We start from the raw sequence: 16,530 nt of genomic DNA, 5'->3' as shown, positions 1-16,530 counted from the left end.
CTCAGAAATAAAGTGCCAATAACAGAACTCCACAAGGTGGATAATAATCAACTTTTTTTTAAATAAAGAAAACTGATTTTTATTTAAATTAAATACAGGTGTTCTTTAAAAAAAAAAGCTATTTGAAATTGTCAACCTGTTAAAATAATTAAAATTAATACTAAGCAGTGGGTGTTTGCTGCCAAGTTTCACCAGTTCAGTGGTTTGAGTCACTGGCGAAGCACCTGGAGCCAAAGTTTGCTGAAGTGCTAAGCCAGCTTTTGACAGTAATAGCCTCTTCTGCAGGTGCAGAGAGAATATATTTTCCATTTCATTTTCTTCAACTAGTTCAGTTCAATGAGTAGTTCATTTAAAGTTAAGAAACCAGTTGGGTGTTGAGAAAGCAAGAAAGCTTTTTTTCCTCCTCCACCCTAAGAATGAAAACTTGGTGTAAGAGGATGAGATTTAATCGTTGTAAAATCTTGAAAGATGCGATAACAAGAAACAATCGATTCAATTCACTACCTACAGATACTTCCTTTGTTTAATAAATAAGTTTTAAATTCAAAACATGTTTTGATAAACTTTTTTCCTTATTTATCTGGCACATTTAAAGTAGTTTTATTTAATGAAAAAAATTTAAATACTGGTTTTGTGCATTTTAAACTGAATTTTCATCCCAACAGAGCTTGACACAAATAGCAAGTTAATCTAGCAAATAAGAACTCCATCATTCACAATTTTCTACCACAACAAAAATGTAAAAACTAAGAGTCTGAACAAATGTAAAGTAAGCTATTTAACTGCTACATGTGTGTATAGCTGTTTAGTGCGAAAGTTACATTTAGTTGTAAATCAACATGTTTTAATGGTCACCAACCAATGAGAATCATTTTTTAGGAAAATAATTGAAAAGTATAAATGCAAAACATAATTAAAATTGCCAGTTTCAATCAAGGTTTTCTGCTTACTGATTAGAGTCAGTGATTTAAATTGCTAACAGGATCCAATCACCAACCCCCCTATCGATATGCAGTAAAGCAGAACCAGTATCCAAGAGAGGGAAGAGAGAATACCACCCTGCTTTCAGCATCAGGAAGTGAGAAATCCAGTGGTTATAAGCCAAAGATCTGAATATATATTGACGCTCTATCAGCACTAATGTAAGCGCATTGTGACAAGCTTCATCAAATCCTGCATCATCTGTGGATTGTTAGGACAGGATTCCTAATGCTATTATTACAGGCAGCCCAATGCTACATTTCTGCAGCTGTAGTTAAGTGGCTACATGTCTGCTACTCCAGCTAACAGTAGGAGATGCAATTAAATTTGCTTTTAGGCCATCATTTTTGAGTCTGGGTACTTAAGGTTTAGCTCCTAAATCCAGGTTTAAGCACCCAATTTTCCAGCCTATAAAAAAGTTTCAAGGAGGGACAAGGGCTCTTTATGCAAAGCTGAGAACCACAATACAAAAAGGCAAAGAAACAAGCAATAAGGCAATAACTATTTTATCTACATCCAATTTACTTCTGCACATTGCTATACTCCATCTAACATACACATCATGACATCTAGAGCATCACATTCCACACCAAAACATACAGTCTAAGCTAGGACTATGAGAAAAATGGCACTGAACTGGAGGAGCAGGTTAGTGTATTTATTTGAAGATATACAGCCTGCTGTACGTATAGATGGTAAAACAAACATGTAATTGTCTTGATTGGTGAATGCATGCTGATCACTGAACAATGTATATTTGATTTGATTTTTGGAGGATAGACAATGGATATTTGATAAGATAAATGAAGAAGTTTATCATAGTTTGTAGACGTATTATAATTACAGTTAGGTATGCACTTCTGGTGCAGAGTATGATGCTGTGGAGCATGTGACATATTGTGAATGATGGATGGAGAACATCTTGTTCTAATCCCATGTGACAACTCCTATTTCACTTGAAACCTGGGAAATCTGCTTTATTATATGAAATATATCTCCATATTATAAACCTTGTGAAAATATTCTAATTTCAGTATAGGTATTAAGGAAAGATGTCCATGGTAGCTATCACAAGTTTCACTACAGTATCAAGTTGCCATTTCCATTTGATAGTTACTTGAGACAATTTTACTCGTTCAACAGTAGATGATTAATTAGGCGGTAAATGTGAGAAGAAAGTGTTTCCAACCCATTGTTAGTTTTATATGTAGACAACATTGTGTGTTATATACGAACTAAATCTATGATTCGACCATTAAAACAATTAATTAGGAAGGCTTAGTTTGAGCCTGAGTACAATATTTAGCAACATAAAATTTTACATTAAAATGTCGTCAGATGATCGCAATGCACTAAATAGGACATAGTCCAAACAATTTTACTAAATTGAGATTTTTACTGCAGTTATCAATAATCTTAAAAAAGCAGTATCCCCAGAAGTTCACACAGCATTTCAATAATGTAGATGAGTAACCAAAACAACGACTGACAACAGTGGCCAAAGAAGAGAATCCAAATATCAAAAGGGTAGACCAACTGTTAAAAGTTTTTCTTCAAAAAGCATTTGCTGAGGGGGGAGTGGGAGAGAATCATTGTTTTAGAGAGCCACAAGTCCATTTTATCATATTAAGGCATATGCATTTTAAATCAAGTTCAGCATTACAAGTTTAACTACTTCATCTTTCCTCACAACTATACATCTAACAAAACTGCAGCTTTCTGAAAGAAAAAGGAATAAAGTTTCCATTACAGTATACCCCAAACTCAAAAGTGTAAGTGTCCATGTGAACTATATACTTTAAGAGAAAAGAAGAGAAAATTACCAGCAAAAAGGTCTTCCCTGTCATCATCTAGTATGATTTCTGCAGGCTTTGGACCATTAGAGTTTGTGCTGATGTCTTCTGTAGGAAGACTGGCTGGTTCCGGAGACGATGGGCTTGACTGTTAAAAGGAACAAACAGTTAGGAGGCAAAGAACTGGTACCGTAATCTGTTATAATCATTTTCATGCATTGCCACGATAGTCTTTTAACACAAGCAGAGAAAGCAACAACAACATGGAAAGGAAACCGTGTCAGCTATTTCCATTTCCTACTCCTAGTAGGATAACAATGACCAAAGGAAATGAATTAGTCACCAACTCTTTTCACTTATTCTTTATGGACATTAAAAAATTCACTTTTTCCTCCTCTTGATATGCATTTCCATAAGTTAATAAATATGTTTTATATAGTTAATAAGATAGAACCAAGAGCTGCTGTAGACAAATCCAGAATAAGTTTATCTACCATCTTCAACATTGAAATGTTTGAGTCTGGTTTCTCAGATTGCTGCACTCAGTTCCTTTTTGTAAATTTATGTTCAAAACAAACTGCAATTTAACCCTTCTGAACAGTTGTCCAAGATGTACAAATATGTCCACAAATCAGTTTTTACAAAGAGTAAAGGAATGAGTTAATTCCATTAGGATTTTTATTCTGCAAACTGTAAAGTGTCAAATCATGTTGTCATGGAAGTTAAGCTGGCCTCACAGGGACAAGCAGCATTTTAAATCTGCTGTTACCTATCTAACTTATTTTTCATTCTGAGGCATATACTAAAGTATCAAACAATTCACAGGATTAGCGTTCAGAGGTTAGCTGGGACAAACAAGAAAGAAATCCAGCTTCAGTGCTGTAACCAGGCCCCAGTTCTTCCACAGCTACAAAATTCACCTTTTGCTGAAGAACCGTACTCTAGTATCCAAGTCTTCATTTTAAAAAGCCTGAGTAACAGACTTTAAGCATGGTGTAAATTGTCCCCACTCATTTCAAAGGGTGTTTAGGCAATCATGCAGCTTCATAGCTGACATCACTCTGAATCATCACAATTCTGATTTGCTTGACATTTCAGCTAAAATAACATTCAAACAAGAAATGCTATATTGATTGTAACTAATATGCATGCTCATTTAACTCAATAAAATGTGTCCATCATTTCAAATTAAACTAAAGCTACCTCGATTTTTTAGTTTGCTGCATGGGAATCCCATGGTATTTATGAGGGGTTTTTTTAGTAGAAGTTAGGACAAACATCCTATAGAGCATACAGTGCCTTTACTACAAAAACAGTCATATACTGAATCTATGGCACAACGCTCTTTGATAAAGAAAAAATAATTTGATGTCAGGATGTGACTCAAAATAGCAAGACTTTATGCCAGTAGCCAAGACTTTGGACAATAAAGCCTTGCAGCAAAGCAGACAGTCTTGCCCATCTTAAGTGATATTAAGGATTCTCAACCGGGTCTCATGCCTCCAATACAAGTCATGCGGGAAATTCCCTAGCTCTTATCTTTGGCTTGGAGGGCCAAATCTTAAACTGGTTCAGGAACACTGCTCTGTTGGGTAGATTTCAACTTTGAGTTCCTCAAAGACACCCTTCTCCGCCCCATCTACCAAAACACATTCTAGCCAGTTCCTTACAAGCATGAAGCAAGAGCTCCCCTAACCTCCAAGAATATAGGAAAAACCCACATAGGTTGGGGTTCTGTGCTGAGTCTCCAGGCAGCACAGCACAGAAGATGGGGCTTAGGGTGGGAGTAGAAATCCTCCCAATTATAAGGTTCTCAAGGGGCCAGGGCAAACTCTGGAATAATGTAGAGCAGTGGCTCTCAACCTCTCCAGGCTAATGTACCCCTTTCAGGAGACTGATTTGTCTTGCGTACTCCCAAGTTTCACCTCACTTAAAAACTTCTTGCTTACAAAATCAGACATAAAAATACAAAAGTGTCACAGCACACTATTACTGAAAAATTGCTTACTTTCTCATTTTTACCATATAATTATAAAATAAAGGGATTGGAATATAAATACTTTGCTTAAATTTCAGTGTATAGTATATAGAGCAGTATAAACAAGTCACTGTCTGTATGAAATTTTAGTTTGTACTGACTTCACTACTGCTTTTTATGTAGCCTGTTGTAAAACTAGGTAAATATCTAGATGACTTGATGTGCCTCCTGGAAGACCTCTGCGTACCCCCCAGGGGTACATGTACTCCTGGTTGAGAATCAGAGATGTAGAGAAGCACTACTTTCATCGCAGTGAAGAAACAGAGTACCCACAGCATAACAGATTTTAACCCCCCAAATCAGAGATGGTTAGGTAGGTTGGTGACAATCCTGCAAGGTATATTCAGAGAAACAGAATAAACAAATAGTTGTCTCTTCTTAAAGGACACTAATCAGAATTTTTACTCTTGGAGAGTAAGCAACTCAGAGGAATGTAACAAAGGGGAAAAAATTAACTTTAAAACAGGCATAAAATGAAGGCAAATGCCAAAGAACCAGAAACAGTTAATTGATTTGACAACTTAAGGGACAGACTGAAGTAAGTGGGTAGAAAGTTTGAACTCCCATTACTCAAAAGCAAACTCAGATCTGTAAAAATCAGAGCAAGATTGCTGTAGAGCAGGGGCGGGCAAACTTTTTGGCCTGAGAGCCGTATCGGGTTTCAGAAATTGTATGGAGGGCCAAAAAGGCCCCCCTTGAGAACATCCAGCCTATCCCTTGGCCCATGCCGCTTCCCACAGCCCCCATTGGCCTAGAACAGTGAACCGCAGCCAGTGGGAGCTGCGATCAGCCAAACCTGCGGACACTCCAGGTAAACAAACCGGCCCGGCCCGCCAGCGGATTTCCCTGGCATAGAAAATGCTCCAGTTTGGATTCACTGGGATTATGTATGATTAGCACTTCAGGCAATTTATATTTAGATTCCTAATTTTAGGCACCCAAACTTTGGGCTTCAGTACCTAATGTATAACATTCCCATTTTCCATGGATAATGTGGCGGGTGCAATTTTAATGGGCATCTGTAACAGGGAAGTGACCAATAAGCATATTAATAGTCCTGTCACGATGCCAGCCTCTTTTCACATCTACATGCCCAATCTTACAAAGCCTCTGTTCTCTTGTTTAGGGGATCTCAACCTGGATTAGGTCCTTGGGCAATGCACTTCACTTTCTGGTTTCATTTGGCATCTGTGTCCTATGCAACACTGTTGCTAGTGGGCTGTATCATTGTAGCTATTCACATCTTTCACTGGCTAGCCTGCAACTGAAGGAACATACATAGAGTACATTCAGCGTGAGGCAGACAATACTGTCTCCCTTCATGATGGCTTGCTTTTTGGTGTTTGGAGGAAATTGTGGCATAGATGAGAGCAACGTGACCAACTCAAGCCATATAAGACTGTGATGAGGTGTCCTCTGAGGGCTACATCTTAAATCTATCTAAATTTAAGCAGGCTATTAGATGAAATACCAGCATGTTAAACAGTGCCTTTAAATGGCAGTGTGATTCATCCAGCGTGCTAGATTGAGCCACACTGGCTACCTTATGGTTTCTGGGTGGAATTTTAGGTAGTAATGGTTTTGACCTATTCTTAAACTGCTTGGGACTTGCCTAAATGGGAGACCATGTCTCCCCTGGCACGGCTGCCACTCTTGCAATCAGAAGAGACCCTGAGCTTGATTTCTCCTTCATAAAAAGTAGGGGAGCTGATGGCAGAACTTCCTCTGTAAGGGCCCCTTCCTGTGTAAGTGCTCAGCTTCCCAAGGTTTAAATAGCTCTGATTTGTAACTCTTCTTGTTTAAAGGAGCGTTGGTGAAAGGGTGAGGCTGTTGAAGGTGGGATTTGTCTAGTAGGAAAGTGGAATGGAGGATTTAAAAGTTGTGATCAAATTATGTTTGGTAGGGTCAAAGTACCAAATGCTGCTGCTTTACCCAGCTTTTACTTCATTTTCCATGCTTTTGTTTTTAAATGTATGTCATGGGTTTCCTTTACCAAAATACATGTACATAAACATGATTACTACATGGTTACATGCTATATAGTTACTAAACTCCACTATTTGTATTCAGTCTCTACAGCTGAGGTGGGCAAACTACAGCCCGCAGGCAAACTACAGCCCGCAGGACCGTTCTCCCCGGCCCCTGAGCTCCTGGCCTGGGTGGCTAGCCACCGGCCCCTCCCCTGCTATTCCCCCACAGCCTCAGCTCACTGCGCCACCAGCGCAATGCTCTGGGTGGCGGGGCAGCGAGCTCCTGGGGCAGCGCAGCTGCAGAGCCTGGCCTGACCTGGTGCTCTGTGCTGTGCAGTGCGTTGCTGGCTCCAAGCAGGCAGCGCAGCTGCCTGTCCTGGTGCAGCCGCGCCGCCAGCCACCAGTGCTCCAGGCAGCACGGTAAGGGGGAAGGGAGCAGGTAAGGGAGGTTGGATAGAGGGCAAGGGAGTTCGGGGGGTGGTCAGGGGCCGGGGGTGTGGATGGGGCAGGAGTCCGGGGGGAGGTGGGAAGGAGTCAGTAATGAGAGGAGAGGTTGGATGGGGCGGCGGGGGGCAATCAGGGGTGGGTGTTCCGGGGGCGGTCAGGGGACAGGGAGAAGGGGTGGTTGGATGGGGCGGGGGGGCAGTCAGGAAGGAGAGGGGGTGTTGGATGGGGTGGTGGGGGTAGTTAGGGGCAGGGGATCCGGGGGCAGTCAGGAAGAAGGGGTGGTTGGATGGGGCAAGGGTCCCAGGGGGGTGCAGTCAGGAAGGAGGGGGGGGGGTTGGAAGGGGCGAAGGGGGGCTGTTGGGGGCGGTCAGTGGACAGAGAGCAGGGGAGGTGGATGGAGCAGGAGTCCCGGGGGGCCGTCAGGGGCGAGAAGCAGGGGGAGTCGGATAGGGGGTGGGGGCCGGGCCATATCTGCCTTTTTGGGATGTTCTCAAGCAAGCCTACAGCCATCTCAGAAGGACAAAAACCAGTAGAACTAAATGAATTACCCACATAGCTTGTGCTGGAGGCATAAGACGCAGGCGTGATAATCCTGCATAGATGGTATCTAGAAAGAAAACTGAGATACTGGCCACTTGTGGTTAAATATCCCATGGCTCTATTCACAAAGCGAGTAGGGATTAACAATTTGATTACATTCAGTTTACAAAAAAATGCCTCATTTCAGTTGTATAATGAATTCCTTTTCTGGTCTATAAACTGCTGGACAGTGTATTAGACACTGTTAGACAGATGACGTGTTCATCACAGATGATGATGCATTTTAAGATGGGATAAGGATCTATATATTTCCTGTAGTATCTAACTGTAAAGCTGTTTGAGTTCTTTTGGTCTGAAAGACATTACATAAATTCCAAGCCAAAGACTGCTAATTAGAGTTCAAGTTGAGAGTATATGTAAGTAATTTAACAGTTTAAAAAAAAAAAAAAAAGCTTGAAAACATTAAATACCTATTAACCAGAGGACTAAACCTTCTAAATAAAGGTCTGTAGGCTAAAACAGTTATTCCGAAGCTTTCAAACACATTAGATTGCAGTTTTGTACACAGATGAGCCCAAATTAGAATTGTACTGCCTTCAGAAAGACAGGTGTTATTCCTGATAATTATGAAGGTAGTAAAAAGGCCAAGTCACTGAACTTTTCTGAACTGAACCTACAGTAGTGACTAAAACACTGAATCAACAACAAATACTGAAAGGATGTAGTGGAGCTGGGACACAACACTGTTCAACCTCACGAATAAGCCATTATTCGGCATATTCAGTTATTCCTGCTCTATTCCACTCCTTATTCTGTCTAGATTGAGCAGAGACCAGAAAGTGTTCAATCTCTTGCTTATTTTGCTCCTGTAAGTATCAAGAAGAGCAGATGGAATACCCAAGAAAAGTAGAGCTGATGTATCAGAGCAGCATAAACTACTAGTAGGGTCATGGAGAGGGGAGATTTGAAGATTATCAGAAAACTGAGCAAGATTACATGGGGGAAAGACTAAGGCCCAAAAATACCTTCAGTGGGGGTTGTGTATGTACACGTGCATATTACTCCTGGGGAAATTCTGCGCCACTGTGGAATGCAGAATTCGCAGAATTCCATTTTCCCCACAGAATTTCTGGCCGCCCCTAAGTGTCGCTGAACTCTGCAGAGCCCAGCTTGCAGTAAGCAGAGTGCCCAGCCCGGCTAGCCTGGAGACTGCACGCTCTTTGATCCTCATTCTCCCGGGACGAGAGAGGGCCTGGGAGACCCAGCTCTGGCAAAGGGTGAGGAAGGGCAAGACCACAGCACACCATGTCCCCTGGCGAGACAGTAAAAAAGTTGGACTGAGTAAAGGCTATGGGGGTGCTGGTGTCTGAACCAGGATCTGCCCTGCGGCTGGGATCTGTGGGGACAGGGGGTGCTGGACTGGGGGCTGCCCCATGGCTAGGTTCTGTTGGGAGGGGGGTGCTGGTGCCTGGGGGCTGCCCCGCAGCTGGGCTCTGTGGGCAGGGGGGGCTGGTGTCCCGTGGCTGGGCTCTGGTGGGAGAGGTGTGGTGTGGGTGTCTGGGCTGGGGGGTGCTCTGTGGCTGGGCTCTGGTGGGAGAGGGGGATGCTGGTGTCTGGGCCAGGGGGGTGCCACGGGGCTCAGGTCTGGGGGGAAAAGGGGTGTGGGTATCTGAGCTCTGGAGGCCCCAAACAGCTCCCTCCAGCACCGCACAACTGTAACTGGGTTATTGTAGGGGTTTCTTTAACTCTCTACTCCTGGGGAAATCTTTTTGCTCTTCTCTGTATTGTTGATATACTTTGACAGGTATTTTTAAATAAATTATCAAAATAATTGAAACTGGAGTAATTATATTGTTATTTAGACAAATAAAATATGCAGAAATTTTAATTTTTTGGCACAGAATTCCCCCAGGAGTAATGGCATATGTACATGCATTGAGTAAACAGCAAGAGTGAGGAAACAGGTTAAAGATACAAAATGGAAGGAGAAAACTGAAAAGAGACATGAGATGTAGGGAAAGACTGAAACATCTCCTGACAGGAAAAAAGCATTCAAGGAGACAAAAGCAACAGATATGGATCCAGTCATCTGTCCTATGATAGAAGAAATAAATATAAAACAGGAGGCTAGAAGAGTAGTGTGTCAGTTCTTTTGGCATCAGAGACAGTTAAAACAAATTTCTAAGTATAAGACTCTGCCCTTACCCCCACCCATTCCAAGCTAAATTTGCATTTGAAAGCATATATTTCTCCTCTACTGTAATGTGAATCAGTTTCAGGGAAATATAGGCAGATTTTTCCACTATCAGGAATTTTATCTGCTCATTTATTACTTTTATTACAGAAGCATCTGTAGGGCTCCAGTTATGGTTGCATGGTTTCAATTAAAGCACGGATTAAGTTCTTTCATCCAGGATTAAAACAAGTGTGAATTGTCATCAAAACTGCACCACTTAGTCTTAAGGTACAGATTTAGTTTTCTGTAAAGTTACAATAAAACATTCAATAGTTGAGGAGTTTTTGAAATGTTAGGGCTGAAGTCTAATGTTCCCTAGATTCTTTAGTTTAAAAATGGATTTGTCTTCATAATCAAAAGTTGAGGTAGAAGGACACACAAACAGATATTCATAAAATAGACTAGTTAAAAAAACAGTTGGCATTATTCAATCACAAATGCTGGCATGGAAGGCAACAGAAAATATTCTTTAGTAATCTGTAGATCTAAACAGCCTAGGGACCTTTGCAAGCTCGGTAACTGCAGGTCACTGAACTAAATATAGCTCGCTGCCTCAGATGTTTCCAAACTGTGGTCCATGAAGGACTATTAGATCCTATAGTGCTGGCTCGCCTTGCTTTCAGGTGCTTCTATAGGTTCTTCTATTGTAATGAAGAGCCTACAGACCAGTAAAAGCAGATGGAAATAAGGAAGTCAGCCTAGCGGTCTGTTCCTGGCACCTGCTACGTAGAAGAGGAGACAGGAGATGTCTGTCACCCACCAAGAGAAGAATGTCTGGGAATAAGACAAATAAGGGGCAGGGAACCAAGTGCAAGGGAAGAGAAAGAACAGGGCAACAGATAAAAAGAAGAGGTGAAGAGAACCAAGGGACCTGGGGGCAGAGAAGCACCTACAAGGGAGCGAGGAGGAGGGGAACAGAAAAGATGTGAGGGGAGATGAAATACAGAGCAGAGGTAGATAGCAATTACCATTTTTTTAAAAAAAAGAACACTTGTTACAATAAATAACTTAACAAAACAAAAATCCTAGTATTACTTTTCCATGCAAGCAATTGCTGCAGTTGCCAAAAGAATAGTTTGTGACTATGAGTGGGAGGGGAAATAAGCAATCCATTTTTTTATTAAGATGCAGCCAGTACTCTGAAACAGTTCGAGAATCTCTGCTCTACTCTATTTGGCATCTTAAAATTTTATACTTATAGCAAATAAACTTATAGCTAAGAGAGTTAAACAGTGATGTGGTGCTTGAAGTTTCAAGCATATAAAATATGAGTGCTTCAGCTCCCACTCCCCAATAACTAAAGTGCTTAGTGCCCTTTCACCAAGCCTCAAAAACCTCCAAATGTTCTGGATACAGAGCATGAATATAGAGCCTGTAATTTAACAATATACAAGGTTTTATGCACACAGATCATAAGGTTAATATGCAAAATCTTTAACCCCTCATATTCCTTCAACATGTCACAATAAATGATCTGGGAAAAAAGAAAAACAGTGAGGTGGCAACATTTTCAGATGATACAAAACTACTCAAGATAGTTAAGTCCCAGGCAGACTGTAAAGAGCTACAAAAGGATCTCTCAAAACTGGGTGATTGGGCAACAAAATGGCAGATAAAATTCAATGTTGATAAATGCAAAGTAATGCACATTGGAAAAATATCATTCCAACTATATATATAAAATGACGGGGTCTAAATTCGTTATTACCACTCAAGAAAGACATCTTGGAGTCATTGTAGATAGTTCTCTGAAAACATCCACTCAGTGTGCAGCAGAAGTCAAAAAAAGCAAACAATGTTGGGAATCATTAAGAAAGGGATAGATAAAAAGACAGAAAATATCATATTGCCTCTATATAAATCCATGGTACACCCACATCTTGAATACTGCGCGCAGATGTGGTCACCCCATCTCAAAAGAGATATATTGGAATTGGAAAAGGTGCAGAAAAGGGCAACAAAAATTATTAGAGGTATGGAGCGTCTGCCATATGAGGAGAGATTAATAAGTCTGGGACTTTTCAGCTTAGAAAAAAGACAACTAGGGGGGATATGATAGAGGTATATAAAATCATGGCTGATGTGGAGAAAGTAAATAAGAAGTGTTATTTACTCCTTCTCATAACACAAGAACTAGGGGACACCAAATGAAATTAATAGGCAGCTGGTTTAAAACAAACAAAAGGAAGTATTTTTTCACACAATGCACAGTGGAACTCCTTGCCAGAGGATGTAGTGAAGGCCAATAGGATTCAAAAAGAACTAGATAAATTCATGGAGGATAGGTCCATCAAGAGGCTATCACCAGGATTGGCAGGGATGGTGTCCCTAGCCTCTGTTTTCCAGAAGCTGGGAATGGGTGACAGGGGATGGATCACTTGATGATTACCTGTTCTGTTCATTCCCTCTGGGGCACCTGGCATTGGCCACTGTCAGAAGACAGGATACTTGGCTAGATGGACTTTTGGTCTGACCCAGTATGGCTGTTCTTATGTTCTTAATATGCTTTACATACTGCAATATACAGTGATATACACAGAAAAACTGAAAGTGGGTAGAGGGACAATAAAGGTTGATTGAAGTCTGTACAGTGATTTTTTACATGTCAATATTGCTGTTTACCAAGATGTACGAGGTGTAATATGGGTAAGGCAAAGTTTCCTGAGCTAGCAGTTTTCACACTACTTACATTTAATTTTCTTTAAGTGTGATGTTCTTGTGTTACACTTTGTATAAGGTTTATATTATTAACTGGAGCAAACATATTTAAGTTAACAATGTTTGTTTTGCAGAGTAAAACTAAATAAATACATAGATGTTATAAAACATTTTAAATCTAAATTTGAAGCATAATATCTGATAAAGAGTTTTCATTCACTCTCTTGGTTTTACTTCCACCAAACAGAAAATAGAAAATGAAGGGCATGATCTTGTGATATGTGAATGGCAACAAAATGCAAAAGGTGAGGGGAAACAATAGACTATGCTAAGAGAGGGAAAAGCAAATTTTAATAACAAAAAAAAAAAAAAACATCAGCAGAAAGAAATTCTTGTTTACTCTTCTTCCAGCCAGAAACAAAAAAAGTGGGAAGACTCTCCTGTGATCAGCCTGAGGAGGAGTGAAAAGATAAGCTTCACGTTCAACAGACATATAGGAGCCAAAACAAGAGAGGGAGTCCCCACCTCTGTAGGCTCCATAGTCAGCACTCAGGTAGTTGGGATCTCCCCCATCCCCATCAATTAGCGATGAAGAAAGAGGATGTTTTCACCTTCCTTGGAGTTATCCTTGGACTTCACTGTGCCCTCCCACCCACCATCTTCCATCCCTCTTCTCCCCAATATCAGTGTCTGACTGATAAGTGTGCAGTAAACGTTAATCACCAACTATGAAGGACACTCAAAGTTGGTTTTGTTTTATTTTTATTAAAAATAATACTCCTAAAGAATCTAAGAAATATTACCAAAGCAGGTACAATATGAAAGTTGTTAGAGCCACAGAATTTAAAAGCACAAGTTTCATAATCTCTTAATACAGCAGCCTAATGTAAAGCAATGTTATCAGATTGTTAGGCCAAGAGTGTGACCCATTTATTATTTTACAGCAAACAAGTGTGTTAGGAACCTTAGAATACAGAAAAAGAGACAGAGCTGCTGCCCTAAAGAGTTTACAATCTAGTTTGAGACTAGGCAGGACTTTGTAGACTATATATAAAACTGAACTTTGTCAAAATTATAACTGAAGCCATTATCCCACACATGTACCCCCTCTGCTCAAAAAACCTGCTGCATGTAAATGAACTGTCTTTTTCTGACATATCAAAATATTTTACATATGAACATTGGGTATGTGTGATTGGAAGGTTATAAGAGGAACAGTGTTTACTCATACATAAGAGGGAAAAAATCAGAATTCCCAGAAAATGTTATTAGGAGTAACTTCATACTCTCTGCTGAAACCTCAAAAGGACACTTTTTTAAATTACCAGGGGGTAGCCGTGTTAGTCTGTATCCACAAAAACAACAAGGAGTCCGGTGGCAGCTTAAAAAACCTCACTTAGAGGTTTTTTACCCACGAAAGCTTATGCCCAAATAAATCTGCTAGTCTTTAAGGTGCCACCGAACTCCTTGTTGTTTTTTTAAATTAGTCAATTCAAATGAGTTAGTAATTCTTTTGATAAACAGTTCTAAAAAAAGTATCGACTTTTTAAAAAATAGAGGGTTTTTCTTCTACTCATGTTTATAAGGCTCTTTTCAATTAATCACTTTCTTCCAATTGACTACATAGAGAAACAGTGAAACAAACGCACTGTACACAGAGTGCTGTCAAATGCACAATGGAAACAAACTGAACTTTCGTTGGTTTTTCAGTTAATCTGTAGTGTTATTTGTACCATAGGAGGTACCAAGCTTTTCATACAGAAATGTGATTTTGAAGTTAACTGTATCCATTTAAGACTGGACTTTTAAACACAAAAAGATGTTTGTTGTTGTATGGAGATGGATTAGCCATAAATTCCATCACACCTCTCTCTAAGTTTGTAGTTTTATTCTAGGCAAGTAAGAGAGTTACTTTTTGTGTTTTAATGCAGTTCATCTGAAAGTACTAAAATATATACAGCCCTATTAGTTTTTCAATCTGGTCAAACAAACTGAATATTTTATATATGTACATAAGTGGGCCTACTACTGTATGCTTTGCAGATTTATTTTTCTGGAAAAAAATTGCCTGCAAACTGCATATTTAAAGTTTTAGTATTTTGCCTTTTATTTGTAGAGAGAATTCTCCTCAAAATACATTTATGTGCCTTATTTATGTGTTTGAGAACATAATTTACTATATTTTTGTTACAGGAAGATAACACTGATAAAGATAGACCACATATGAACTGAACACACTGACCCATCACTGTAAAGTTCAGGGGCAGGAAGCTTCCTTCAACAAAAACAGGAACACTTCACATATTAGATAGATGTCTGCATGAACAGGACATGTAATGTTGTGCATTACAGTTTTGCATACTGAAAACAAAAACCAGGACGAATTACAGAGGAGAGGGAAGCTATCACTTTATAAAACTTTTTTTAACCTATGCAGACACTGCTTATTTCAAAAAAATGTTCAATTATATTTAATGGGGGGGAGGGTGGAGATGGGTTGCTTACAAAAAGCAAGACAGGTCTAGAGTTTTCAATAGCTGCACAAAGTTTTAAGAAACCTAGTTACTGAAAAATAATATGGTAATTGTAGGTTTCAAAAGCCCTCACATGGATGCATCTCTCTAACTAGCCATAAGTACCATCCATCCCTAAAGAGAGACAGATGACACTGAACTGCATCAAAATGAGAATCTTCAGACAGTGACGAGCTCCCAGGAGCTGCTCAATGCCAGCGTTAAAGGGAAGGAACAAACTCATTTTAAGGAGTGATCACATAGATTCCTTGAGCAAGGCAAGATAGAGGGATTTTTATCTTGGAAGGAAGTGGGTTATGTTTTCAGACCATGGGCTGGGGAGATGCAGAAAGTGAGATCTGGGGTAGGCAACATTATAAAGGGGAATGAGATGTTATTCCAGCAGGGAGACAGAGATGGGGGAAGAAAGACCATCTGGCAGAAGAAGAGACAGGTAGCTATTTCTCAGGCGAAAGCATGATCATCTCGGCAGCGGAGCGGAGGCTCCCCGGGGAAGGGAGCCCGGGACACTGGAGGGAGAGCGCTCTAGCAGGGGATGACAGCTCCAGAGAAGTGACCGCCCCGCTCAGGGGGTGTACACCCCAGCAGGGATGGGGGAGACCGTTAGCCGGCGCGGGGAGAGGTAGCTCGGAAGGGGTCAGAGGACGCCAACGCACCGGGGCAGGTTGGGGGCGGGGCTTCCTGTCACTAGTCACCGGAGCGCGGCGGAGGCCGGTGTGGGGACGCTGGAGCCCGGACATTCGGGCGGGTCAGCGCTCTGTGGCTACTGGGCGCGCGGGGCCCGACGGCCGCGGCTCTGCCCCGCAGGGCACGAAAAAGGCGGCGGGGGCCGGGTGACAGGGGCGCCGCGCGGGAGCAGGGCCCCGCCTCTCACCTCCAGGGTGGATACAGTGCTGGTGAACAAATCCTCGCCGTCCTCCAGCTCCTCGAGCTCGGGCTGCCTGGCTTCCCCGAGCGGAGGGGGCTCCCTCTCCGCCGCCATCTTCCCTTCCGTACTGGGGCGCGAGCTCCGGGTCCCCTCAGTCACGTGACGAACAGGCCCCGCTCCCTTTAGGACGTGACTAGAGCGCGCGCGCCACCTTCCCTATCTCCAGAGCCGGGAGCGCGCGAGTTGAGCAGCGGCCGTTCTGGAGCGCTGGACGCTGAGTGTTCGGAGGGGCGGGGCAGCGGAAGGCCCCGCCCCGCACTGCAGCCAGTCCGGGACAGGTGTCGATGGCTGTTCTAGGCCCAGCTGCTGTGCCGGCGCGAGGCGCTGCTCTGTGAGCGGCTGGGGGAGAATCGCTTCCTCTCAGCTCCGCGTGTAGCCTCAGCCCCCGCCACCCCGCGCCGGCCG

At 41.7% G+C, this 16,530-nt stretch overlaps 1 protein-coding gene across 1 annotated transcript in view; it reads right to left on the bottom strand.

Moving 5' to 3' along the window:
- SNX2 (sorting nexin 2) overlaps positions 1-16,218 on the bottom strand; it is a 52,881-nt gene extending 36,663 nt beyond the window's left edge. The window contains exons 1-2 of the mRNA XM_065406050.1: positions 16,072-16,218; positions 2,805-2,922 (exon numbers count right to left, since the gene is read on the bottom strand). Coding sequence (XP_065262122.1) covers positions 2,805-2,922; positions 16,072-16,179 — 226 coding nt within the window. The 5' untranslated portion in view covers positions 16,180-16,218. The remainder of the gene's footprint in view (positions 1-2,804; positions 2,923-16,071) is intronic.
- Positions 16,219-16,530: the final 312 nt, after the last annotated feature.

Source organism: Emys orbicularis, chromosome 6, assembly GCF_028017835.1.
Source record: "Emys orbicularis isolate rEmyOrb1 chromosome 6, rEmyOrb1.hap1, whole genome shotgun sequence".
NCBI lineage: Eukaryota > Metazoa > Chordata > Testudines > Emydidae > Emys > Emys orbicularis.
Note: the sequence above shows the minus strand (reverse complement) of the source record. Positions and strands in the feature narration are given on the sequence as shown.